Source organism: Podarcis gaigeae (assembly GCF_964106915.1).
Source record: "Podarcis gaigeae genome assembly, chromosome: 4".
Classification (NCBI taxonomy): domain Eukaryota; kingdom Metazoa; phylum Chordata; class Lepidosauria; order Squamata; family Lacertidae; genus Podarcis; species Podarcis gaigeae.
In genome coordinates, this window is record NC_139677.1 from 54,309,692 (window position 1) to 54,336,308 (window position 26,617).

The 26,617-nt window shown below is 42.1% G+C and overlaps 1 protein-coding gene across 2 annotated transcripts in view; it reads right to left on the minus strand.

Moving 5' to 3' along the window:
• The window catches only part of MORC3 (MORC family CW-type zinc finger 3), a 29,277-nt gene extending 2,660 nt beyond the window's left edge, over positions 1-26,617 (minus strand). The window contains exons 1-15 of one of the 2 annotated variants that reach the window (XM_083735083.1): positions 26,249-26,617; positions 16,314-16,386; positions 15,229-15,361; positions 14,173-14,387; positions 11,175-11,322; positions 9,149-9,299; positions 7,930-8,061; positions 6,506-6,625; positions 4,956-5,053; positions 3,658-3,759; positions 3,441-3,563; positions 3,278-3,349; positions 2,686-2,728; positions 1,460-1,632; positions 472-1,315 (exon numbers count right to left, since the gene is read on the minus strand). In XM_083735083.1, coding sequence (XP_083591209.1) covers positions 472-1,315; positions 1,460-1,632; positions 2,686-2,728; positions 3,278-3,349; positions 3,441-3,563; positions 3,658-3,759; positions 4,956-5,053; positions 6,506-6,625; positions 7,930-8,061; positions 9,149-9,299; positions 11,175-11,322; positions 14,173-14,387; positions 15,229-15,361; positions 16,314-16,386; positions 26,249-26,290 — 2,469 coding nt within the window. In that variant the 5' untranslated portion in view covers positions 26,291-26,617. Of the gene's footprint in view, positions 1-471; positions 1,316-1,459; positions 1,633-2,685; positions 2,729-3,277; positions 3,350-3,440; positions 3,564-3,657; positions 3,760-4,955; positions 5,054-6,505; positions 6,626-7,929; positions 8,062-9,148; positions 9,300-11,174; positions 13,006-14,071; positions 14,388-15,228; positions 15,362-16,313; positions 16,387-26,248 lie in introns of both variants that reach the window. The other variant, XM_083735084.1, reaches the window with a different exon arrangement.

The following is a 26,617-nucleotide window of genomic DNA, read 5'->3' on the forward strand; positions in this document are numbered from 1 at the left end:
AAATACTTGTTACAGTATACAGTAGTACCTTGGTTCCTGAATGGCTTGGCTGCCGAACAAATCTGCTCCCGAATGCCGCAAACCCAGAAGTGAGTGTTCCGGTTTGTAAATGTTTTCCGGAAGCCTGATACGTCTGATTTACTTACAATATTTTGGTTTGCACAAATCTGAACTAAACACTATTTTTCTATAGTAGGTCTTCTCTTTCCACCAAATCTGGCTACCTCAAGTCAAGGATGTTCTCACTGGCTAATTTCTCAGTTCCAAATAACTTTTTTTTATTTAAGTCTCACTGATTTCAAAGGCCCTTGAATTCTGTAGGAAATGCATGCTCTGAAAGACCCTTTTATATACATTCCATTAAAATTAAGTTAAGGTAATGGATTTAAGGTTAAGTGTGAGACTGAAACCCAAAACAAGTAAATGTAAATATCAACCCAGCCTTTCTATGTACTGAATTATGAAACTTACCTCATTTTTATATTGGTCTCTTTCAACGCTGCAATTGTCCAGCTGTCTGAAAACATCACCCAGTTGCACAGCCATGTCATCTGCTTCACTTTTATTCTCAATGTTTTTACATTTACTACATTCAGATTTTAAGTTCTGCAGAGTATCACACTGTTGTTTCAGTGTTCTCATGTCTTTCAATGCCTGTTCATACAGAATGAATATCTCTTCTTTACTTTTTTCTTTAACTTTTTTGAGTTCTGCATCTGATATTATACTTTTTGTTTCTGTGGACTGAGGACATATTCCCTTTTGCACATGCTTGCCATTTGTATCCATTAGTTTTTGCTTTAACAGTGTTAATTCTTTAACCAATGTATCACATTGCTGTTGATATTTTTCTTTTTCACTGTTGGATGAAAGCAGTTGAAGGCTTAATTCATTTATCTTAATGTCTGCATTCACAATATCAGCCTCCGAAACACGAAGATGTTCTGTAAGTGTTATTTCATGTTCTGATCTGGACAGCTGATTATCTGCATTGCCCTCAGCTTCTTCCTTTTTTACTACAAGTTCCTCTGTTTCAGTTTGTGTTGCTGCAGTTCCTTTTGAACCATTTGTTTCTGAACAAGCATCTCTGTTCATAGAAATTTCTCCCTCAATATTACTGAAATCAACATCAGCCCCACCTTCAACTTTTACTATTGTGATGTCACATTCCAGAGTGTCAGGTTTTGGAGTACTGTTCTCTTCCAAAATGATAACATCATCATCATCTTGCTTCTTTTTCTCAAATGCTTGGCTAGTCACTTTTGTGATCTTAAAAGGTAGTGGTTCATCAGCATTAGAAAGTTTTCGTTTAAGGCTAAAGAAACAAAAGCAAAGTAACAGAAATCATATTACCAGTTTTTTCCCTTAAAGGCTAAGCTCCAGAAAATGTTAATTTCAAAAACCAGCACAAGCAAATGGGGAAAGTAGGTGAAAATATTCTTGCATTTTATTTACTGACCTATTTTCAGGATCAGAATGAGGAGAAGATACTGACGTGCTGTTTGATTTGTTTTGAGGTCTCGTAAGTGACACGTTTGAAGCTTCTGCATGAAACATTGGAATAGTTTCACTCAATAATGGAGGTGCACTGGACAAGGCAGCCGTTGTTTGTAAATACATTTCGTTATAAATCTGTAGAAACGGCATTATGTCATTACAATTAGAGAAGAAAACATTCACTTCCACCACTGCGACTTTTTCCTTGAACTCTCTGTAGTCACCACAAAATGACAACATATATGGCTGGATGGGCTGCAGGAAAAGCCTTGGCAGCTCAGTTACAGGTTTTAGCCATATCGCTCTACCTCGAAATTTGACTACCGAGTAAATTAGATTGAATGAGAATATGTAAACAGTCATCAAATATACTTACGCACAGAAACAGGAAGATTCAGGACACATAAAAGGAAGTGCAGTGGTACCTCGGGTTACATACGCTTCAGGTTACATACGCTTCAGGTTACAGACTCCACTAACCCAGAAATAGTACCTCGGGTTAAGTACTTTGCTTCAGGATGAGAACAGAAATCATGCTCTGGCGGCGCGGCAGCAGGAGGCCCCATTAGCTAAAGTGGCGCTTCAGGTTAAGAACAGTTTCAGGTTAGGAATGGACCTCTGGAAAGAATTAAGTACTTAACCCGAGGTACCACTGTACTTTTTTTTTACACGCAGCACATAGTTAAACTACAAAGCTCTCTCCCACAGAAGGCAGTGCTGGCCACCAATCTAGATGGCATTGACCACAATCAATCATCTTCCACTGCTGTAACCTCTTTCCATGGTTCAAGTGTTACGATTATTCAGCATCCTCAGAGTGGAGAAGATATGGAGATTGATGACAGCTGCATTTGTATCCAGCAGTGGAGCCAGGAAATAGTGAATTGCCTCCTCAACTATTACACTACTCTTTCTGCAGTTGGTAAAGCGGCAAGTGCCAACTGTCAATCCATGGTACACTGATCATAATCCTGCCTTCACCCCTAGGAAAGTTTATATCCTTGGCTAAATTCTGACCTGGAGAAAATGTATATTCAAGACACACAAAAATGGAGGAAGAAGCGAAAGTATCCTTTGCTGCTTTTCATGCAAAAAATGAACCTGGTACAGTATAGGAAAACTTGCAAGTAATTTAGCATTGCTTCCACAAACAACGAAGTAAACATGTCAAGATAATCAGTCACATACCTGCTGGCTAAGCTCCATCCTTTTCTTTAATTTCTCCCTGTCTCTGCATTGAGAAGAAAAAGTATCATGGTTTATGCTCAGTATATATATGCTTTCTGATATTAAGTTGTTGTTTTACATGACCTTTTGCATCAATAACTTATGTTATAGCCCTCCAGTATTGAAATGGGTTAGTGTGTTTGGCTGCTGGTGGTTTGAGCCCATCAAGGGACAGCTGTGGGCAGCATTCCTGCATTGTAGGGGGCTGGACTAGATGACCCTCAAGGTCCCTTCCAACTCCACAATTCTATGATTCTATGTAGCTCACTGTAACTTCTAATGGTGAGAGCAAACAACCATTAGTGAAAAGGACAAAGTTCACTTTGGTATTGCCAAATGAAGGTATGTTTTGGATTAGTGAATTCTTTTGTGGATTTCTTGACTTAAACAAATAACAAAAACGTATTCAAAACATAATGGGTTTGCTAGAAGGAAGCATATTACCCATTTAAAACTCTACAGAATAAACTTCCTAGTGCCTGTCTTCAAAACTGTTTGATGGAACACATAAAAAAGCCAACATTTCAACTTCCTGTTTTTATTTAATGCTCACCTTTTCTTAAACTTTTTCTCATATGGAATTAATAAATCATCATCTTCAGGTTCTTCATCCACATTGCAATTTCTAATTTTAAGAAAGGAATATATATATTTTTAATCCAGCTAGCAAATGCAATCTGAGAAAAAACGAATTGCCGAATTTCTCCCTATTTTACCTGAACTGAGGATCAGGGTTGTATGAACAATACCACTTCTCTGGCAATTTATCCATTCCATCTGGAAGCTTCCTCCATTTTAGACATGAATCACACTGAACCCAGGTTTGATCAGGGCGATTCCTGTAACGGAGTGTAAGTGGCATTAAAACTAAGCAAATATAATTTAAACCAAGCACAGATTATGACTGAGTTTTATGTTTTTAGAAAAACTTACTGGGAATCTTCAACCATCTCTTCTTGAGGATAATCCAGTTTCTTTGCTTGCATCTCATTCCAGTAATCATTTAGCTTCTCACCAAGCGCTTGCATTGTACGCCTAATAAGCAAGAAATACAAAGTTGTGCCTCAACAAAACACATTCTGCATAATATGAAACATACATTGACAGTTGCTACAGAAAGCAAGTACTACTGGGAAAGAACAATGAGCAGAAATATCACTTACGCATTTAAGGAAAACATACTAGAAATGTGCTAACGCATAATCTATTTATTCCATCCAAATCTTGAACTCCTAACAAGTTACAGTAGGATTCTGCATTTGGTTCAGATTCCAGGCATGTCTACTAATGGTAGAGATAAGGGGAAAGCAGTGAATTGCTTATTTTAAAAATGCTTTTAAATTCCCCCCTTTAGGATATATTTGTGTAAATAATGCTAAAAACAAGAAATGAAGCCAAAGGGTGAGTTATAGGCAAGCTGTGTGATACAATGAGACGGCTCTAGTGCTCCTAACTGCAGAGTGAATGCTACAGAGACAGTGTGCCTGAACAGCACCCTACTATTTCTCTACCCAGGGAGGTAGGGTAGGTAAAGTGGTAATGACACCACTGTTGGGAGAGCAGCTCTGTATGTATGAGCAGAAGGGACTTCCACAAGCCTTAGGGCTCATGTGCTTGACTCACATAGCCAGGAGAACTTAAGTGACAGCAGAGCTTAGTTTGACCATTAACTTGTCATTACATATGGACCTGAAACTCTGGTGGTGATCGTTGCTGCTGTTGTTATTATTATTACTTATTGTATGAAAACCTTCCCATAAGGCAGGCTTCCTTAAACTCGGCCCTCCAGATGTTCTTGGCCTACAACTCCCATGATCCTTAGCTAGCAGGACCAGTGGTCAGGGATGATGGGAATTGTAGTCTCAAAACATCTGGAGGGCCGAGTTTGAGGAAGCCTGCCATAAGGTATCTCAAAGTGATTCCCAATACAGATTGGAAACAAACTCTGGTTTATTGGTTAGTTTAACAAGCCAGCTCATGGCTTGTTTAGAAATGTACTGCTAAGCCATGGTCTAGTGCAGACTGGGAATTTAGCTATGGCCACCCACTGGGATGAGTTTAGAGCTATTCATGGAATATAAGGCGACCAATTGCTACTAGCCGCAATGGTGGTGGTTCTATCCCTAGTATCTCAAAGGAAGTAAGCATCTCAATACCAGTTTCCTTGGAATCACAAGTGCTATTTAGCTGTTTGGCTACTGTGAAAAGAGGATCCTGGAATACGTTCTTACCTGTATTCATTAGTATAATCAAAATCTTGTTTGTTATGGGTTGGCTTTAGGAAGTTGCATTCGATAATCCCAACTACACCTACTCCCATGTTGTTTGCCTGCAAAGGGGTGGTGGTGGGGTGGGGGAAGCATATAGACAAGGAAGATATACCAACGTTTTCACCAAGAACACAAATTTCCAGTATTTTAAACAAAGATTTATACAAGCATACAAGTTCCATCACAAAAGATGCCAGAACAGGGATTATTCCAAGTTCAATTGCTTGGATAAAGAACTTCTTGAAAATGAAGTTTATTGTTTTAACTTCTAAGCAAGCCTCTGCTACCCCCTTTAGAATTTCTACTTAAAAGTAAGTGGGAGGTTGAGAAACGACTTAGAATTTGGAGCTAGGTACTGTATTGGGGTAGATTGGCTTCAGAATGCTCAGACTTATTAGTCAAAGTTGGGAATGGCAACATTCAACATCAAACAGTTAATCAGAACACAGTGGATACATATACAGTTCTGTCAGTTTAAGCATCACAGTGCTTTCAGTGACAGTAGTTATTTTTGGGGGGGGGGCTGTTATTAGGTTGTTCTTGTTTTCACTTTGATTATGTATTTTGCATTTTTATATTGTAATTGTATCCTGTGACCTGCGGGTATAGGGCAGTATATCAATTCAATAAATAATAACAACAACAGTTACTTGCAGAGGGGGGGGGGGATGGCTAGAAAGAAAAATGTGCAGTAAAGAAGGATGAAATGTTAACACTTGACTGCACAAAGAATTCTCAGCCTTGTGTTTTAGATGTCAAAAACAACCCTTGGCTGCCCGCAGAATGTAAGACTTTACTAAATGAGCTGCTGTGATGTCATTGAATGTTTACAACTTGCTTCTCAGAGAATGACAAGGATTTTCAAAAATTTGCAGAAAACCGTTTTGATTAAAAGACAGATTTTTGTTGGTGTAGAAACCATTTTTTATAATGTTTTAAATATTGGGGGGGGGGGGTTTCTCCCATATATATTTTTTTAAAATAGTAATTTAAAGAATAGCTATCTTAAAATTAATCTGACTATAAGCATGTTAAACCTACATGTTAAACCTACATGCAGGTGTAAACAGAACTCCTGAAACAATGGCTCTATGTCGAACACACTGAGTTAAAAGACTGCCCCTTTTTGCCGTTTGCAAAAGATTGGGGGCAGTTAGCTACTTTGTGTTTCTTGGATGGGGGTGAGACTGGGGCAAGGCAAGAATTAGGCAGTACAAAGAAAGGAGCAGAAGTGAAACAGAACATGGAGTAGAGTAATCACTCTGTTTAGTCATAAATTTAAATATTTTAATGTATAGATTGAGCCGATCAATTTCTATACATCCGTGTTTATTAAATACGTTAACATACCAATGGATAATTTAAAATGCTCATTTAAATGGCAGTGCCTTAAATTCAGTCCACCGCGCTTTGAAAATATACAAAAATGGAACTTTACATCAACAAGACTAACTATAACAAGTTTCAATTAAAGTGTGGAAAGATGAACTATTGCTATATGAACTTCTCACCTTTTGCTGGTAGCCTACTCTTTCATAAGCCTTGATTAGTCTGTTTCTGTGGTACATCATCATTCCATAGTGGTCTTTATTTCGACAGTTGAATCCAAAAGTAATTCTTACAGTTTTGGGCTTATTTGTGTAAGTTAGGGAAAATATCAAAATATGGTTCTCTTCATACTGAATGTTCATTCTAAACAGAGCTGTCTAAAAAGATAGGCCGCAAGAATGTGAAAGAGTATTAACCATTAATACAAGCTACAGTACAACATATAATAATCATTTTGTATATAGTAAAATAAATATATTGTATTTGAAAATAGATAGGTTTTTCTCTGGGGAAAAAAACTCCATGATTACACCGGAGAAAACTCAGAACTTTCAAATTAAACTACAAATTAAAGGAAAGTTAGTTAGTTAAAACCTTTAATAAAGGGAATTATAATTTGTGAAGAAATATCTTAACAACTTTTTTTCCTGTTTTAAGAACAGTAGCAATTTCTGATATTGTATTGATTATCTTACTTACTAAATGGATCCAAAGCCAGCGAGTTTAGCCAAATGGAGTAAAACGAAATTTAGGAATAAAAAACTATGCTTGCATAACACTGCTCCAATCCTAAAGTTGGTGACAAACCTAAGACCAATTTATTTCATTTAAAACTTAATATTCTATCCTATGGATCAGTTGCTTGTATTCTTCAATACAGTTCTGGAACAACTGAGCTTATGCATATGCATATGAACTGTAAAAAGGGATGATTATAATTTTGTTCACTGACTAGCAAACTTTAACATTCTAACCAGTGACCATAACCATTTTTTTAAAAAAAGAACTGCAACTATTTAGCAACTGCTTTCCTTTGCTGGCTGCCACTAACATAGGACTCTTGGTCACGCAAATTCCACCAGTCCCACTACTTTTGTTGATGGACTCGCCTCTAGCCTTTCCAGTTCTGTGCCCCATTCTGTAGGTTAGATTGGAAATTATCGTTGCTGGTTTTTACGATATATCACCTCAGGACAACTGTATAGAAGGCACTATTAGAGCTACCGGTAAGTGGTAATCCTTTGCTTTTTGAATAATCCTCCCCCAAATTCATGTTACTATGCTGTATACCATAGCCACTGCCAAAGCAACGAGAGTGAGGAGGTGATACACTACTATTGGGTCTTTCTAAAGAAGAGAGATATGCATGTACAAAAAACCTTGGATTTTTTTCACCTATGAAGCAATAGCAGGCAAGCCTAAATGGGAATGTTTCTGCAACATATCACAAATTACAGCAAAGCTTCTTGCTTAAAATCATGCTTAAAATCTGAGCTGATAGTGGAACCAAGTGGGGAGAGAAGGGAAGAGAAGAGTCAAAGGTTTCACGTGTACTAGGCCAGCCGTTCTTGGTCAGTCTGCAGCAGCCCACAGTAATAAAGGATACAGCCAGAAACTTCGGCCTGTAAACATCTCGCTCTATGTGAGCAAGGCTTTTGGAGACTAGTTGCGTTTGTACTTTCTGTCCTCTTATAATTATTTGCATCCTTGGTTTTAAATATAAGATACTGCAGTAAGCCTGAAAAGGAAAGGAAAGTACATGGTTAATTTTTCGTACATTTTGCAATTTAAAAGAAAACAAGTAACAAGTTTTCAGCATACAGCTTGTAAAATATGTAAATTGGAGTTCTATCCAAATTTTGCAAATTTAAGTCAAATGATATTAAGTAAGCAATCAGAACTCACATGGCACTTTCAACATGTGTCCAGATTATACATGTTAAGCACTGGATTCTGCATGTGTGGTACAGAACAGCGAGACACTGGCAGATACAGTGATTAGTAAGGTGTCTGCTGAATGTTAAAGAGAAAATTATTCAGTCCCCCTTCTGCAAAACCACCAGCATCAGAGAGAGTCCATCACCGTATATTTGTAGACTATTTCAGCCAGGAAGAATGCCCATTTGCACAGTGCAATTTCATTTCATCATCTTTGGCTAGAAGTCTTATAACTTAATGAAATGGAATAAATGAATGATGGGAAGTTTTGCTTCTGCACATGACTTTGGCAAACCGTTCTAAGCTGAAGCATTCCTTCTTCACCCACCCTAGAATGTTCAGTTCACATTGAGTTCATGAAACATCGTACCCTGACCTGTTCTTAATGCATGGTTGACCACATCTACGGAATGTGATAGTTATGTTCTTTTAAGTCTTGCTATATCAATCACGAGTAATAGTTTAATAAGGAGGTTTTCATGCCTGTCCAATTCTGTGTTCCCTTTCCCAACCTTTAATCTATTGATGATTAATGCTTATATGCAACCTTTGCATTGCATTTGTGTTAACCAATCAGCAATAAGCACATATGTAGCAAGGCTGTAATATTCAATAAAAGGGACTCCGCAAGACATGCTCGGGAGATGCCTCCCATATGACACTTGTCATTCGTCTGTCGTTTATTTCAACCCAACATCTGGTGACCCCGACGTGAACCCCCCGACCCCGAACTTTTAAGATAAGCATATTTTAACAGTGATTTTTTTTTTTTTTTAGGGTCCAATGCGAAAAGAACAGCTGTGATGATTCTGTATATAATACCACGTACAGACATAGTGGAGAATAACATTACAACCAATAGGAAAAAAATGAATAGTAAGCATTACCCGTAATGAATAATCACTTTCAGGAACAATCTGATCTTGTCTCTCTTGTTTTTTATACCCTCTTCTCCCTGTTACTTCATCTAAATCAGCAGGAATCCTAATATCGTATTTATCTGTATCGAAATCAAATTCTGTTTGTTCGTTTTTCTCTCTGTGGAAGGACATTTAAAGAAACTTGAATTTAAACAATACTATATATAAATACAGCAATAGCAGCCCTCAGTAATCAGCACCATTTAAAGTATTATTAAACATTTCTCTGAAGTTGTAGCTTAACATTTCTGGAGGGTACATCATTATCTCTCCCTGATTTGGGGTATGCTGCTACATTTTAACTACCAGTACGTACTTCTAACTAGACAGGGAAATTCAACCATAGCATCTGGACTCTGTTAGCAATGCTATAGCCATCTTAAAAACATAAAATACGTTTCTGTATTTTTGTATTTCTGAAGCCAACTGACGATTCCCAGGTAAGATCCTCCCTCTATTGTGTGGGCAGGTAGTCCCTCCCCCTACCTGGCCTGATCACCTTGGCAGCACTTCCCCAGACGGGATTGGGCAACTGATTGAGGTAGGCGGAGACCTCCAGGTATCCTACCTGGGGGGAGACAAAGCCAAGCCTGTGCTAATGGTGCCGCATAGGGTCCAGGGGCTGCCCACGACCACGCAAATGACGCCCCCCATTTAATGTGGGGAGCGGTCATTTTGACTCTACAGAGTTTCCTGACGAAAGCAGATCAGGCTAGTCAACTTAGCAGAGAGCCCCATTTGTTATTTTATATGCTTATTTTATGCCTCTCATAAACAACTGAGAACTCTGTCTATTGGGTGTTGATAGAATATTAATTATCCTGAAATCAAATTGGAACTAAATCTCTGTTAACTTAAGTCTTTGTCCTCTGAAAGGTATGGCCAAAACAGTCAACTGACTTGACAGCAAGGAGAAATAGCATAATGGACAAAACCTTTTAGCGCTGTATACTTGCATATGCCAAGAATGCTATGGGAGAAACCTGGGTGTTTGTCCTTTAACCATTTGCATTCTGGGATATTCAGTTGCCAGCAATGAAATGGGAGACTATTTAGCATCTTCCAACTATTCCAACTACGTATATAAGGTTGGTAAAGCATGCTACCCTTTATCCTTGGCTTCTATTCTGTAGGAATATGGCCAGTTTTTCTTTCACTAAATAGTGTTGAATTTCACTTTGCGAATATTATTTCATTCATTCTGCTTTTTCCTCCTCCATTGTATTGTTGAAATTTTTAATTGTTAAAAATAAAATATTGAATTTGCCTTATGCTTTATATTGCTTGAGGGACACGTCTCATACTCTGATATCTTAGGAAACAGGGGAAATGCAAAGCCTACTGTTCCTTAGATTTCAGCATTGTTAGATACTCCTTGAAAAGTGGCAATAGCTGGAAATGATCCTAAACGATTTCCCCTTTATCATGGGAAGAATACATAGCTCTCTGGTCCCATGGTGAATGAAAATATGGAAAGGAAAGCTTTAATTTCTGCTGGTGAAAACAGCATGCACGGTAGAGAAGTTGTGCACATTTATCACTAGAGAGACCCATTTCCCTATTCACAATATACCTGCAATTTGGGAGAAATATAATGTAAAAAGTGGCCCTTTCATGGTCTGCAATTATAAAATTTGTTTCAAGGGAATGTATTTTAGATGTCTGAAGCAAAGTTAATTTCCATGTTCACTTTACTACGCTAAAAGCAAATGGTGAAACTTCCCCCAAGACTCAGAGGGACCTGTGTCAAGTGATTCTTGGGAAACATTTTTCATGGGAGTTCATCCCAGATTGCTTGATTCATCCATGATTAACATTAGAATTTGAAGTAAGGTAGATGGGGTGAAGTAAATATAATGAGTCCTAAAAGAAATATAAACAATAAAGCAGTAACATATAATGCTTTGTTTACCAATTTTGTGCAACTATATCAAATTAGCACACATCAATGCTGCATTACCAGCTCAACTATTAACAATGGATTTTCTCTCACCTTCGAAGGTTCCAAATAATTATTCTTGTTCCTTTTTTCCCTATAATAGCATCAAGCTCTGCAAGCAGCTCCTCTTCAGTAGGAAACAGAGAATGTTCCAGGATAGCCTTCAAGCTGGCTGCTGATTTCTCACGTTTCATTAATTCCCGTATATTATATTAAGGAGTTGGCATATTTAAGAACTGTTAAACCTTGCTCAGATAGCTTATAGCCTTTTCCATCTAAATCTCTCCTGAATGAATAAACTGATGAGCATTTATTGTGCGGCTGCCACTTAAAAGTCCACCCCATAACTATTTTACTGTTTCAACCAAATTAACAGCTGGTCATCTTAAGTCTGTGACCACACGGCAACTTTAACATTACCATGTTCCTGAAGTAGTCTGGAAATCTTGGCTCACCACCAGACCCTCCAGAGGTCCCTAGCTCTACAAGAGACTATATACAACCTCAATGAAATATTTAAAACTGTGATCCTATGGTAATTGGTTATGTGTAATTATGTTGTTACAAACCATAATGCATATAATTAAATGGAACACATCTATTGTCAGCTTAGTCTTTTAACCTGCCTTTCATACTGCATGCTCCTATTTAATATCCAAATCAGGAAAACTGTAGAATACAGTCATACCTCGGGCTACAAAGCTGCAGGTTGTGCGTTTTCGGGTTACTGACCGTGCCGAACCCAGAATTACTCGAACAGGTTACTTCTGGGTTTCGGTGCTTGCACATGTGCAGAAGTGCAAAATAACATCACACGCATGTGCAGAATCGAATCACACTAGTATGCAGACACGGCGCTTCAGGCTGTGAACGCTGTGGGTTGCGAACGTGCCTCCCGGACAAATCACGTTCACAACCCAAGGTATGACTGTACTTTTCTAGTTCCAGCCTAGGAAAAAACTCTCATTTTCTGCTGCTGCCGTTTACTTCCTTTCAACCTTACAATTTTATGTCATAAATTTATATGCTGCCCTTCAATGTAGTTTCCCCCTGGCAGCTTACAATAAAAAATACTAAAGAGACCTGCAACAAAATGTTGCAGCGAGGAGTGCCCTGTTGATTTTACAGCCAGCTATGCTCTCCTTAGCATACTCCATTCCATTCCATCTCCCACAACAGCCACTGAGCAGCCGGTGGAAACTGAGCATGCTAAATCATCATTGGCCTCTCTCTTTTTGGAGGGGTGGGACACTTTTTTCTATAGTGGTATCTAGGTTCTCGATCTTAAACTGTTCCAAGATTCCTTTTGACTCCCAAAACCATTCAAAAACCAAGATGTGGCTTCCAATTGAGTGCAGAAGCAGCGTCGGATGTTCGGCTTCTGAAAAACGTTCACAAACCAAAACACTTACTTCTGGGTTTGTGGCATTTGGGAGCCAATTTGTTTGGCAACTAAGCTGTTCAGGAACCATGGTTTGACTGCACTTCTGAGTTCTGTTTTATTATATATAAGCATGTGTCTTTAGAAGAGGCTGCAGTGATTGTTGGACTGTGATAGGTGTAAATCACCTGACATCATTATGGTGGGTGATCAGGTCCACCTGTCAAAGCTGGCGTGCAGTGAGTGGTGGTGGATTAGGATAAGGTCAGATCCAGTTTGCCACCTGTGATATATACGTTTAGAGGTAGAACAATAAAATCATAGAGCAAAAAATAAAGCCTAGTAACATAAAACTAGTTAACATTAATCTCTTCAAGAGTTAAAAGTCTGAGAATAGAAATAGCTATTCATCTAGCACCGAGGAGACATTAGCATAGACCCCAAGCCAAGCTTCTGTGGTAAGAGACTTAAATTCTATTGGAATACAGTACTGGTATACAACTACTGCCCAGTACAGTGGTGCCCCGCAAGACGAACGCCTCGCAAGACGAAAAACCCGCAAGACGAAAGGGTTTTCCGTTTTTTGAGGCACTTCGCAAGACGAATTTCCCTATGGGCTTGCTTCGCAAGAAGAAAGCCCATAGGGAAATCTCTAGGAACCTCTTTTAAATGCTGGCGGTGGGGAGCAAAACCTTTTCCCCCCCTCCGGCCTTCAGAAGAGGTCCAGGAAGGCCGTCGGGGGCCGAAAGGCTTTGCTCCCCACCGCCAGCATTTTAAAAGCAGTCCGGGAGAGCAGGGAAGCGCTTCCCGCTATCCTGGACGGCTTTTGAAGGCAGGCGGGGGGAGCAAAGAGGTCCAGGACCTCTTCTGAAGGCGGGCGGGGGGCAAAAGTCTTTGCTCCCCCGTGCCTGCCTTCCCGGGAGAGCGGAAAGTCTTTGCTCCCCTCCGCCTGCCTTCAAAAGCTGTCCGCTCTCCCGGGAAGGCAGGCACGGGGGAGCAAAGACTTTTGCCCACCGCCAGCCTTCAGAAGAGGTCCTGGACAAAGGTCTTTGTCCCCCCTGCCTGCCTTCCCGGGGGCTTTTAAGAGCGGACGGCTTTTGAAGGCAGGCGGAGGGGAGCAAAGACTTTCGCCCCCCGCCAGCCTTCAGAAGAGGTCCAGGACCTCTTCTGAAGGCTGGCGGGGGGCAAAAGTCTTTGTCCCCCCCTGCCTGCCTTCCCGGGGGCTTTTAAATCGCCCCGGGACAGCGGAGAAGTCCTCCGCTGTCCCGGGGCGATTTTTAAATGCTGGCGGGCGGCAGCGAACCGTTCGCTGCCGCCCGCCAGCATTTTAAAATGCTGTCCCGGGGTTTTTTAAAATGCTGGGGGTGGGAAGAAAAGCCCTTGTCCCCCCCCCTCAGCCTTCAGAAGAGGTCGGGGGACAGACTGTCCCGGACCTGGTCTGAAGGCGGTTTCCATAGGAACACATTAATTGATTTTTAATGCATTCCTATGGGAAACCGTGCTTCGCAAGACGAAAAACTCGCAAGACGAAAAAACTTGCGGAACGAATTAATTTCGTCTTGCGAGGCACCACTGTATATAAGAAGTAATGCTGGAATAAGAGATCATCTTGAAAAACAGATATCCCAGATACAATCTATCACTTGGGCTTCAAAATCATCGAAAGGATATGTTTCTTGTTGAATGTTATAATGGGAACAACTACATGTTCTGCCTTCGTAACTTCCAAGAAGGTTTGTGACAACATGCCCACGCTCATGATTTCTCCATTCTTGGTGAAAACAATTGCATCTTTCCCAAGGCGCATCGATCCTGATTTAAATCCATTTCCATACAATCCAACTGGAACACGGCCGTTCAATGCAACTTTGTCGCTGAAGCCAAAGCTGAAACACATGAGTTTGAAAAGATGGAAGAGGAGGAAGTGCTTATCATAGTGCCATGCTGCTTATGAGATTTGATTTAAATCAGCGGTTTCAACTACCCAAATCTGTAGTGGAGTTAAAATAAACCAGCTGCTGTTCCTAAACAGTATTCTTCTTTCAGCTTCAAACATAATGTAACACTTTATTCCTGGCTAATTCATATTTTGAGAAATACATTGTGATAATCATGATGCAGAAAAAAATGGTATCTGCTAGTGCACGTTACTTGTGATGTAGACAATCTACCAGATTGTATTGGGTGTTAGGGGTGGGGTGGGGGACACACTGTGCTCTTTCTAGGGTAGTTTGCTCACCTTTGGGTTCCCACCCTGCTTTTGGCTCTCACCTGTGGTTCCTACAAGCTGTCAGCATGTGAAAGCGACCACACCGTGGTAACAGCTTTGACTTGCCAGTTAAACCAGGTGATGGTAGCCGATGGGTCTCAAACCCTTGCTGAGTTATAGCTCCAGCAGATTGAGGAAACAGACCAACACAGATAGTCAGCAGCACATATACATGGCATTTCTACTTACCCAAAGAGCACCCTGGATAAAGGCCACTGCATTTGCACCTGTCTCATTGTAAAATACACTTTAGACCATACAGAAGCGCTGGTATTAGTTTTTCATGGGCACATAATCATATAATTGTGAATCATTTATGTTGTCTAAACTGAAGTACAGTTAATATTTCTCCACAACAATAAATTTGGTGTCCTAAAAATGCAACTTTCTTACATTATACTTTTACGAGCATGCAATCAAAAGCCAGAGACTGCACACACCACTAAAACTTTACCCACCTCAACATCTTATGCAACTTGTCTGCATTCATACCATTTCCATTGTCCATAAATGTTAAGCATGTGTTCTCATTTATAACAGTTTTGTCAATCCACATCTGTTTTGCATTCACATCAGGATCGTAGGCATTATCTGAGAATAAAGAGTGGTGCAAAAATTAAGAACAAGAGTAATCTTCAATAATAAAAACAGAACCACCCTGCTGGATCAGACCAGAGGTCTTATCTAGTCCAGCACCTCATTTCTCACAGTGGTCAACCAAATGCCTAGGGGGAAGTCCACAGGCAGGACAATATTATTTATTTCTGTCTTTTATTATTATTTATTGAATTTATATACCACCCTATACCTGGAGGTCTCAGGGCGGTTCACAGAATAAAATCAAAATATAAAACCACAAAATAAAACAACAATAATGCCCTCACAATAATGCCCCCCCGGCAAAAAACCCCCCACATTTTTAAAAGGCACAGGATGTCAATCAAATCAACCAAAGGCCTGGTTAAAAAAGAATGCTTTTGCCTGGTGCCTAAAGGTGTATAATGAAGGCGCCAAGCGAACTTCCCTGGGGAGAGCATTCCACAGACGAGGAGACACTGCAGAGAAGGCCCGTTCTCACGTTGCCACCCTCCGGACCTCTCAAGGGGGAGGCACACGAAGAAGGGCCTCAGAAGACGATCTCAGCGTCTGGATAGATTCATATGGAAAGAGGCAGTCCAACCTGGTCTCTGAATTCTGCACTAGCTGTAGTTTCTGAAGCATCTTCAGAGGCAGCCCTCCTACGCATTGCAGTAATGTAAGTAACCTTGAGGTTACCAGAGCATAGACAACAGTAGTTAGGCTATCCCTGTCCAGATAGGGGCGTAGCTGGACCACCAGCCAAAGCTTTTTATTAGGGTCTTACAGCACAACCTACTCAGAAGTAATCCCCATTGAGTTTTATGGAGTTTGCTCCCAGGTAAGTGGTAATGGATAGCAGCTTTAGTTTGTTAAAGATGTAACAACCAGTTAGAAAAAACTGCTCCCGTGTAATACATAAAACAAGTATGGCTTAGCATGCAAAAATACAATGTTGTTCACATACCTATAAGTTCAGCTGCAGCACTGAAAGGCCAGGTGTGACTGGTAGAGTTTGTGTGCAAAAATTTTGGACATAGCTGAAACAACAGAAAGTGTACACATTAAAATCAAAATAATTAAACTTCTAGGTACATACATCTGCAATGTACAGTGGTGCCTCGCAAGACGAAATTAATCTGTTCCGCAAGTCTTTTCGTCCTGCGAGTTTTTCGTCTTGCGAAGCACGGTTTCCCATAGGAATGCATTAAAAATCAATTAATGCATTCCTATGGAAACCGCCTTCAGACCAGGTCCGGGGACAGTCTGTCCCCCGACCTCTTCCGAAGGCGGGCGGGGGGCAAAAGTCTTTGTCGCCCCTGCCTGCCTTCAAAAGCCATCTGGAGGCTTTTAAATCGCCCCGGGACTGTCCCGGGGCGATTTAAAAGCCTCCGGACGGCTTTTGAAGGCAGGCGGGGGGGGAGCAGGACCTCTTCTGAAGGCGGGCGGGGGGCAAACGTCTTTGCTCCCCCCGCCTGCCTTCAAAAGCCATCCGGGATAGCAGGAAGCACTTCCCTGCTATCCCGGACTGCTTTTAAAATGCTGGTGGTGGGGAGCAAAGCCTTTCGGCCCCCGCCGGCCTTCCTGGACCTCTTCTGAAGGCCGGAGGGGGGAAAAAGGTTTTGCTCCCCACTGCTAGCATTTAAAAGAGGTCCCCGGAGATTTCCCTATGGGCTTTCTTCTTGCGAAGCAAGCCCATAGGGAAATTCGTTTTGCGAAGCGCCTCCAAAACGGAAAACCCTTTCGTCTAGCGGGTTTTTCGTCTTGTGAGGTGTTCGTCTTGCGGGGCACCACTGTACATACAGATGCAGTGTTGCAATGCAAAGCAGTTACGAAGTTTTACTTTAGATAAACCATCACAAATATACACCATCTGCAAAATTCATAAAAAAGCACTGTAAGAACGAAAGAAAACATGGTACACAGAAAGGTGCAATGCCTCATTGACTCAGAAGTATATTGAGTTCCTGACCCAAAAGCTTTACACACCATGGGGCTCAGCTGGGGGTTGGTTTCTATTTACATAATTATAATTCTGAAGGTTTTAACAAATTGAGCACTAAAATCCAAACACGTTTATAAAAAGATAATAAAAAGCAATATCAAAAAAGAATAAAGAGAAAGAAAATATAAAACAGAATGCTTATGATCCTTACAAAACACAATTATATAAAAAGAGGAAAAATAACAAAAAGAATAGAAAAATAGATGAAAAGAACTCCTACTCCCCTATCTGACAATTATCTGAAACAACAATTATTCAAAAGTGAGGAGTCAGCAACCTAAGGCCGATGGGCTGGAAGTGGCCGTTTGGCTGGCCCACGAGCCGCCCCCAAGAAAAACCTCAAATCGAGCATTTTGAGGACGTGGGATCCAGCAGGTGTCAAAAATCAGGCTCCCCCCTCCCGGCAAGCTCTGTTTTTGAGCTCCGAGAGTGAGGGGGTCATAGCTGTGATGCATCGTACAAAACGCTTACTTTGATGATACGAAGCTGCGAGACTGTGAGGCATCAGCGGTCAATTCTTCCAACATTAAAAGCATTCAGTGACTGTATTGTGAATACCTTCTACATTTGGATTAAAATTTGGAGCTACTCTATCCCATTTTTCCATAAATTTTTGATTTGAATTGCCTCTTAGGCTATTTGTCAACTGCGCCATCTCAGCAAATTCTTGTAGCTTATATTGCCAGTCCGTTATTGTCGGGACGACTTCTTCCTTCCACCCCTTTGCCACCAAAGTCCGAGCTGCAGCCACTGCATATAAGAATACCTCTCTAAAGGTATTCAAGATGTCCCTGCCAACAATGCTGAACAGAAATGCCTTGGGTCTTTTTTAAAAGGTAATTCCAAACATTTTTAAAATTCCTCATAAATTAAACCCCATAACACTTTGATCTTCCTACATGTTGACATGTGATACATATTGCCATTACTCTCACCACACCTCCAACAAATATTCGCTAAATTTTTATACATCTTAGATAGTCTTGAGGGGGTCAGTTACCATCTGTGTTGTATCTTTAACATATTTTCTTTGACGTTATAACATGCAGTAAATTTCATATTTGTTCTCCAAAGATCTTCCCATTCGGCCATCATTATTGGAGGTCCAATATCCTGTGCCCATCTTATCATTGTTGCCTTAACCTCCTCCTCCTTGAGCCGACCCCTGTTCAAAGTGTTTAACATGTGCACTCTAAATCAGTCCCCCCCCCCTGCAGGATGTAACTTTTCCCAAATCCCCCCCCCAAGTCCAGCTTTAAATTCTTGGTCATCCAGACAGCCAATATGACTCTTCTAATGTCCTTCTAGTAATCCAAACAGATATTTCTCCAATTTCTATATAAAAGCTCTTACAAAGTTCTTTTAAAGAGTTTCAGCAATCTCAGCCAAGTCACAGTCCAAAATTATTGCCTTCCTTGCGGTTCCTTTTCCTCCCCCTTAGATTCTCCCCGTCTTTCATCATTTTGATTCACTGGGGAAGAAGAGACGTGTTTCTTATTTCCTCTGCCTGATCTGGCATCCCCTCCAAATCGCTTTCCTCATAAGAGACCATAGCTTGAGTTGTATTGCAATTACCTGAACTGCCAACAACACCATCTGTAGGTTGTTCATTTTTCTACGAAGTGAATTTCCCCACCACCTCAACAGAACCTTTCAGCCCTTCCACTGGTGAATGGTTTCTAAATGCACAAGTTCCCACAACCTTTTTTGCAGAGAAGGTGGGACACAGAGAACATTTTCCTTCCTTCTCCAAACTGTACCTTCCTCTCATGGTTTGCTTGGTTCACATGTAATGTGAAGCCAGCCTCTGATTTCTTTCCTACCTGGTCTACAGCAGGAAGGAGCACAGCAGGGAATTTCTAGTAGAAACTGTGTTTATGGAATACAATCTTACTCAGCTATGAGTGATCGCTGAAAAAGAGGAGGAGGAAGAAGCAGCAGCAGCAGCAGCAGCAGCAGCAGCAGCAGCAGCAGCAGCAGAGAATCAAGGGGAAGTTGCATCACTATTCAAGTCAAAGAACTGGTTGCCAGATGTGAAATATATTGACTTTTTCCCAGCTCTCCAGGGCATTTCAGGACATAAACTTTTGCAAAACAATCTAACTTGTTGGGGGATGCCCCTTGGGAGAAACACCAGTGTTAGAAACTTGGATATACCAGCTAGGCATCAAGTAGCTCCTTAAACCAAGATTACAGTCACCAAAACGAAACGTCTAGTTGCAACTGGAACCCCCAAAGGTTTCTGTCTCCTTGGCCTTTGTGTCCTTCTCCCAATGTCCAGTAAAGGTAATAAAGGCTAAGAGTGAAACATCTGGGACAATACTGCTTGCTGACAATAGGTTTTAGAGAACAGGATTTTGATAGGGTGGCTCTCCATCCCTCATTCTCCTCTCTAAGTGGTTTTCTGAGAATATTAGTTGCTGACTAGGAGATCACAACCTCCGCATGAATGACTCCAGAGTGCAAACATGGAAGGAGCAGCAACATGTTCTTACTAAAATCAGTTGAAAATCTACCAAGGATTGTGAAAGAAAATCCAAGACCAGACAAAGATTTACTAAAACAATACATCTCTTATGAGACATTCTATGTGTTCCCCATCAAAAGCAATATTCTGGGAAGGGCATAATATTACTTTGGGGTGGAACTGTTCATCCTCCTCAGCTGTAGCTACATGCATCTGTCTTCCACCTGATGCATCATCACAGTGCAAACACAATAAAAGTGTTCTTGCCACTCCCTTTAGACTGGTTATTTAAGCCAGAAACAAAGGAAGTGAAAGGATATTAGAGTTGCCCCTCAGGCTTACCATATTTTTCGCTCTATAGGACACACCGGACCATAGGAGGGGGAGAACAGGGGGGAAAAATTCTCCCCCTCTCTGCTCAGCGCCCCTTCAGCGAAGCGGCAGGAGAAACAGAGCCCCTTCCATTGCTCCTCCTGCTTTACTGAAGGGGCGCTGCGCAGAGAGGGAAAACTGTGCAGCGCCTCTCCAGCGAAGCAAAGCCTGGAAAGAAAGAGGGATCGGTGTGCACCGACCCCTCCCGCTCTCCAGGCGGCTATCCGCAAGCCTTCTAAGCGCAGCGAGAACTCCCGCTGCTCTCCAAAGGCTTGCGGATAGCTGCCTGGAGCCCACGAAGCACAGCGGCAGTTCGCACTGTGCTCCGGGTGCTTCAGGCTTCAGGATAGCTGCCTGAAACCCCCCCAGAGGGCTTCAGGCTTCTCCTTTTTAGCTGCGGGGCTGGGGCAGGGGAAGCCCGAGCTTCCCCTGACCCCAGCCCCCAGAACAGGTTGGGGAGCGGTGGTCCCTTCTCCCTCCTGGGGAAAAGCCCGCAAGAGCCACTCAAAGCTTGTGTGCGGCTCTTGGGGGCTTTTCCTGCCTGCCTCCCCCCCTGCATTCGCTCCATAGGACGCACAGACTTTCCCCCTTAGTTTTTAAGAGGGAAAAAGAGTATCCCATGGAGCGAAAAATACAGTAATTTGATAGGAAACCCAGCCCCTGCAGGCAGGTTGGGCTTCACAGTGTAGCAGCATGTAGGTCATATTGTGTCAAAGATTGAGTGAGCTTCAAGCAGTCTTTGCTATGCTTCTGTCCAATTTGAACAATAAGCTTGCATCTATAGTCAGCTGTTATTATCTCCCCAAATCACTCTGGGAGAAATTCATTGTAGCTGTAAGGAGATTGTTCTGTCAGTGCAAGCATTTTAGCTTACCAGTGTGCTGCTCTGGGGGTTCCCTGACCTGTTTTGAGCCCATTTCAGGGGCTCAACTGTAGCACCCTGCTTGTGGTTAACACTTAGCTGGAATGAAATATTCAACGCAGCAATAGAGAAATTAAAATAATAATTTGTCAGACAAATAAATGATAGGCACAGTGGTATATGGTTACCAAAGCTCTGCCCCCCTTCCAGCCCTGATGGCCAGCACTTATATTTCCTCAGCCCAGCCCCCTTGCTCCTCATTTGGCTGCCTCTGTCCAATCAGCCTGGTTGAAATTCCTATTGGCTGTTTGCTAGAACCAATCATAAAAATACACCCATTTCCTATTACCTTTTATGGGAGACAAAGAGCTATATTTCCTTCTATCCGTAAATGGCAAACAAGTAGCCATATATCTTACATTTGCCTCGACAAGGCATCTTAATTACCAGATCACCTTTTGCCCCTGCATTCCAAAACAAATGGCTCGTGGTATTAAATTCTATTGAAACAGAGATCTTGGGTTCACATTCTCACACACCATCAATGAAATAAGAATCTAACATAAGAATCTAACATTTTTTTACTTTCTAAATCCTTTGCCTAATTACATTAAGCCAACAAATCTCATACATAACATAGATAGCTTTTTAGAAGAAAAGTCCTTTGCAAAGTAAAAAGAACTCAGTAAAAAAACAGCTTCAAAAGAAGCCTCTTCAGGCTGGGTCCTACCGCACCGGCGATGCGGGGACCCTTAAAAACCACGGCCAGAGGAGGCCGTGGACATGGAGACTCGGCTGGCACCGTTAGCGCTCTCCCGACTCGTGAAGGAGCCTTTTTAAAGGCTACGGATCGGGTGCCGGGGAGAAGCGTGGTGCTTTGAGTTCTCTGCTATCCCTGCCGAGCGCAGCCGCATGCCATCCGGCGGAGAGCGCTGACTTCTTCTATTGAAAATTCAGCTCTAAAGAAGAACCCGTGAGTAATTGGAATATGGACTAAAAAAAAGGGGATAAATTTTTAAAATTCGGAGCGAACGGGGGAGGCGGAAAAAAGGAAGTCAGCCCACCCCTAAATTGTAGAAGAGCCAAAACAAAGGACTGGACAACTAAGATCGAGTGTAACCTTATCTTGCCGAATCAGCAACTTCGCGAGGGAAAATTATAAGATTGAGCTGGAGGAGAAAAGTGGAATTGTTTTTTTAAAAAAAGCAACCCCCCCCCCCCCCCGGAATCCCTGGAGCGATTCGTGAAACTGCCTGGAGAAAAGCGATGGAGGTTTTGACAGCTGTCAAAGAGCTGTCAAAAAGGAAGATTAAAATAGAGATTTTGTTATGAGGACTTTGCCGGTTATATTTGTTATAAATTGAATATAAACTGTTTTAAATATCGGTCAACAAGCTACTTGGTCTGGTGGATGTGATTCTGGAAGGGAACTTTGTTACTGCAATGCACCTAGAGGAGCCGAGGGATATTGCATGTGTTTTTCACAGGAAACTTGAACAGTTGAATGGAACTTTTAATCTCCTGGGAAACTGCAGGAATGGAACATTATTTTGTCTACAGAGGTCTACACACTACAGGAAACAATGGAACTATTTGTTGGAAAATGAAAGGAACATGATGCAATGCTTTGCTCCAGGAATAACAAGCCTCTGCAGAGACACTAGAAACTTTTGGAAAAAGAACATTTCTGTGGGAGAACAGAGAAATAAAAAGGAGGAGAATGATTGACAAGAACAAGGAAATAACAAGAACTGGACAGAACTGGGGGAACATTTGGGATATTCAGGTTTGACAAGCTTATGGATACAAAATTGGAGTTTTTACTCCTGGATATAAAAACCTGGATAGAAGAAATGGGCCCTTTTTTGATAGACTCCTTCTACGATTGGACATCCGTAATCAAAGACTGGCAAAGAACCTGAGGGACATAGTTTAATGTGGGAACTCCAGGAAGATATTAGAAGTGGAGGGATAGGTGAAACGCAAAGGGGGAAGAGGGGAGGGAAAATTGGAATCCAAAGGCTGTAAAATTATTATTCATATTTATCTTATTTCCATCTGTACTATGTTTGAAAGGGGGAAACTCGTGGAAGGGTATAGATCGATCTTAGGGGATGGGAATTTGGATAAATTGGGTTATTGATGGTGAGTGTAATTTGGGGATAAGAACTTGTTGAATTTAATTGCTTATTTGGAAGATTTGGAACACAAGAGGGGGTAGGGAGGGGAAGTCCTAGTTATTGGCAAAAAGTTTATAGATTGGATTTAATTTGTTTTGATTTGTTTTAATTTGGAAAACCTTAATAAAAATTATTATAAAAAAAAAAGAAGCCTCTTCAGTTTACACTCGCCTTTCCCAGCCAGCTGCTTTTCCCATTAGCTCTTCCCAATATTTACTGCCCTTTAACTCTCTCAGTATACCTTAAACCTTAGGAAAATATGGCTAGAGTCTGATGAGAGGCACATGGTATTATTTTCTGTTAAACAATAAATCTTACTATTTACCAACTCTTGATTAGTGTTTTTGCAGCTTGATTGTATTCTGCATTATGTAGGGTCAGTGTAACATTTGCTCCCAGCCTGTAATTCCCTTTTACAACTTTGAGAAACTTGTCTCCTGCTACTGCTATAAATCAGGGGGGGTCCTTGTTCAGGAGAGCAGGAAGATAAACAACTGCCAAAGTACTTAGCCAGCTGGTTTCTGCCTGGCATGAAACATACAAACATTTGCAAATATATCTTTAAGCTCATTTTAAAATACAGGCCTTGATCAGATGCCTCACAACTAGGCACGCAGTAGACTTAAGTCACTCCTGGCTGCTACAGCCAAAGCAATACTCCCACCCACTCATCCACAGATAAAAATTAAACTGAAACACTCTCACCCCTCTCCCTAGCCCAGAGGTCAGCCATGCCAACCCAGGAATTTTATCTCCCTCCACTCAGATGCCTTGACTCAAGGCCAGGGGCAAGTGCATTTTCCAGGGATGAAGTGGCAACTCATCTCTTGCAAGGAGATGAGCAGCAAATGGAAAGCAGGGAGAAAGGACAGAAGTTTTCCTACACTGGAGTCCCAGCTGCTGCACCTCTCCTGCTGTTGCCCAGGGTCCTGAAAAGCTGAAAACCACCCATTCTGGCAAACTAAGAAATTATGCATAAGAGCCAATATCTTTCTAGCTGTTGCCATATTTTCGTGTGTATAGCTGTAACTTAATAAAAATTTACCAGTGATTTTAACTTGCTTAGATCACTGCCTAGTAATTGAAAGGTAGCTCCAGAAACAGATCCCTGCGGAAAGGTGCTGAGGGCATGTTTTAAACTGTCTCACAAAAAAATCCTACAACTGAGGAAAAAATCACATGGTGTCTATGGCACACAGTGTATTTCATCAGTTGAAGCTTATATACCAGTTATGGTCCCTTGCAGACAGAAACAGTGTGGCCATAACTTTGGTACCACTTACATAGCTTTACTTTTGCTTAGAGTTATTCACAGTAGCCTCCAGATAGATATTGAAATGCACTAGATATACAGCTACCTTTGAAAATTCTCCTGAAACTCTAGGACATGGGTAGGCAAACTAAGGCCCGAGGGCCGGATCCAGCCCAATCGCCTTCTAAATCCAGCCCGCAGACGATCCGGGGATCAGCTTGTTTTTACATGAGTAGAATGTGTCATTTTATTTAAAATGCATCTCTGGGTTATTTGTGGGGCCTGCCTGGTGTTTTTACATGAATAGAATGTGTGCTTTTATTTAAAATGAATCTCTGGGTTATTTGTGGGGCATAGGAATTTGTTCATTTCCCACCCCCCAAAAAAATATAGTCCAGCCCCCCACAAGGTCTGAGGGACAGTGGACCGGCCCCCTGCTGAAAAAGTTTGCTGACCCCTGCTCTATGACTTGGTAGTCCAAACTATAGATCAGGCTTCCTCAACCTCGGTCCACCAGATTTTTTGACCTACAACTCCCATGATCCCTAGCTAGTAGGACCAGTGGTCAGGGATGATGGGAATTGTAGTCTCAAAACATCTGGAGGGCCGAGGTTGAGGAAGCCTGCTATAGACAGACTAACTAGGACCTGCCAGCAAGGAACACTAACTACAGACAGACTAACTAGGACCTGCCAGCAAGGAACACCTGCTACTGGGACCAGTTCAGTGTGCTGGTACAAACATATAAGGCCCCAAACAGCTCAGGACCAAGTTATTTGAAAGACCACCTTACCCCTTAAATACCCAGTAGATTGCTGTGGTTTGTGAGAGCGTTTCTCCTGCAAGTTCCAAATATCTCAGAAACCCACTCCACAATAACTCAGTACAGAGATTTTATGTGGCCACCCTTGTTCTGTGAAATAGCATTCCTATCAAGATGCACACAATGTGTCTACCGAGACGAGTTGCTGTGCTCACTAGACCTGGGTATCTTCACCACAGCCAGAGCATACATTATTGCTATTTGTCAGGCAAAAGCAACACTACTCAAATCCTGCCTCTGCTGACTCCTCCCCTCGAATTGCTGGAAAGCGAAAGCTAAAAATTATGGCAGTTTCACCCCTCCCGCGCTTCCTTCCAATACGAGCACCGTATTGTGTGCGCCCCCCTTCTCACGCAGAACCTCGCCCCCACGAGGGCACAAAAGGAGCAGGCAGTATTTACGACGCGCGTGGCGACATTTCAGAGGTGTCAGGAGCCTGCAGCATTGCAAAAAGATCGCTAAATCTAGATAAGAGAGCCAAACTCCTCCGCCTTTAGGGAGATGCACGGGAAAGAGAATTTGCCTCTCCCGCAAGGATGGGATTAGCCCATTAGCCTCTTATTTTATTTTATGTTATTTTGCACAATGTTTTGCACAAGAGGCAACTTGGAAGGGCAGAAAAGGGTTTCCCTAAAGAGAAGCCTCGGAGCCCTTCAGCTCCGCGCTGCTGAGAGAGCAAAAGGGACAGAAACCGGGGGGGGGAGGGGGAGGAGGAGGCTCCCGCAGCCCAGAAAAACCGCACATTTAACTTCCCAGAGAGGATTTGCAACCGGGCGCCCCGAGAGCGCGAAAGGCAAGAACTCGAACATCTCCACCCGCGGCGGGTAAAGCGCCTACGGGACGACGCCCCAAACCTCGCCTCTGCCTCGCAAGCCCCATAAACGCAACCTGTCGCGGCACCCTGCGGAAAAAGCCGCCGCCGCCTCCCCGCCCGCTCTCACCGCACTCAGAGGAATCCCGTTCTCCTTTATGGCCGACGCCATCTTAGCTCCTCCAGTACAAAAGCCGCTGCCGCAAAGAAGCTTCCTTTTTCCCAGGCCCCTCTTCTTCAGCGCAAGTTATTTCCGGGGAGGAGACTGGGCGGAGCTGGAAAAAAATCAATAATTTTCCCTTCGCTTTCCTTTGCGGCTGGCGCTGTTGTTGATTTGGCTCAGCCGACGGGCAAACGTCACGGAGGGCCGGCCGCCGCTTGCATGGCCTTTCGGTTCCGCTGTTTACGTCTTCGGCTTCCCTGCTCTGCACGTGTGTACGCAGAGAGCGGGGAGTTCAAGTTGAAGGCATGATGCAGCGACAGTTTCTCATAGCGGCGG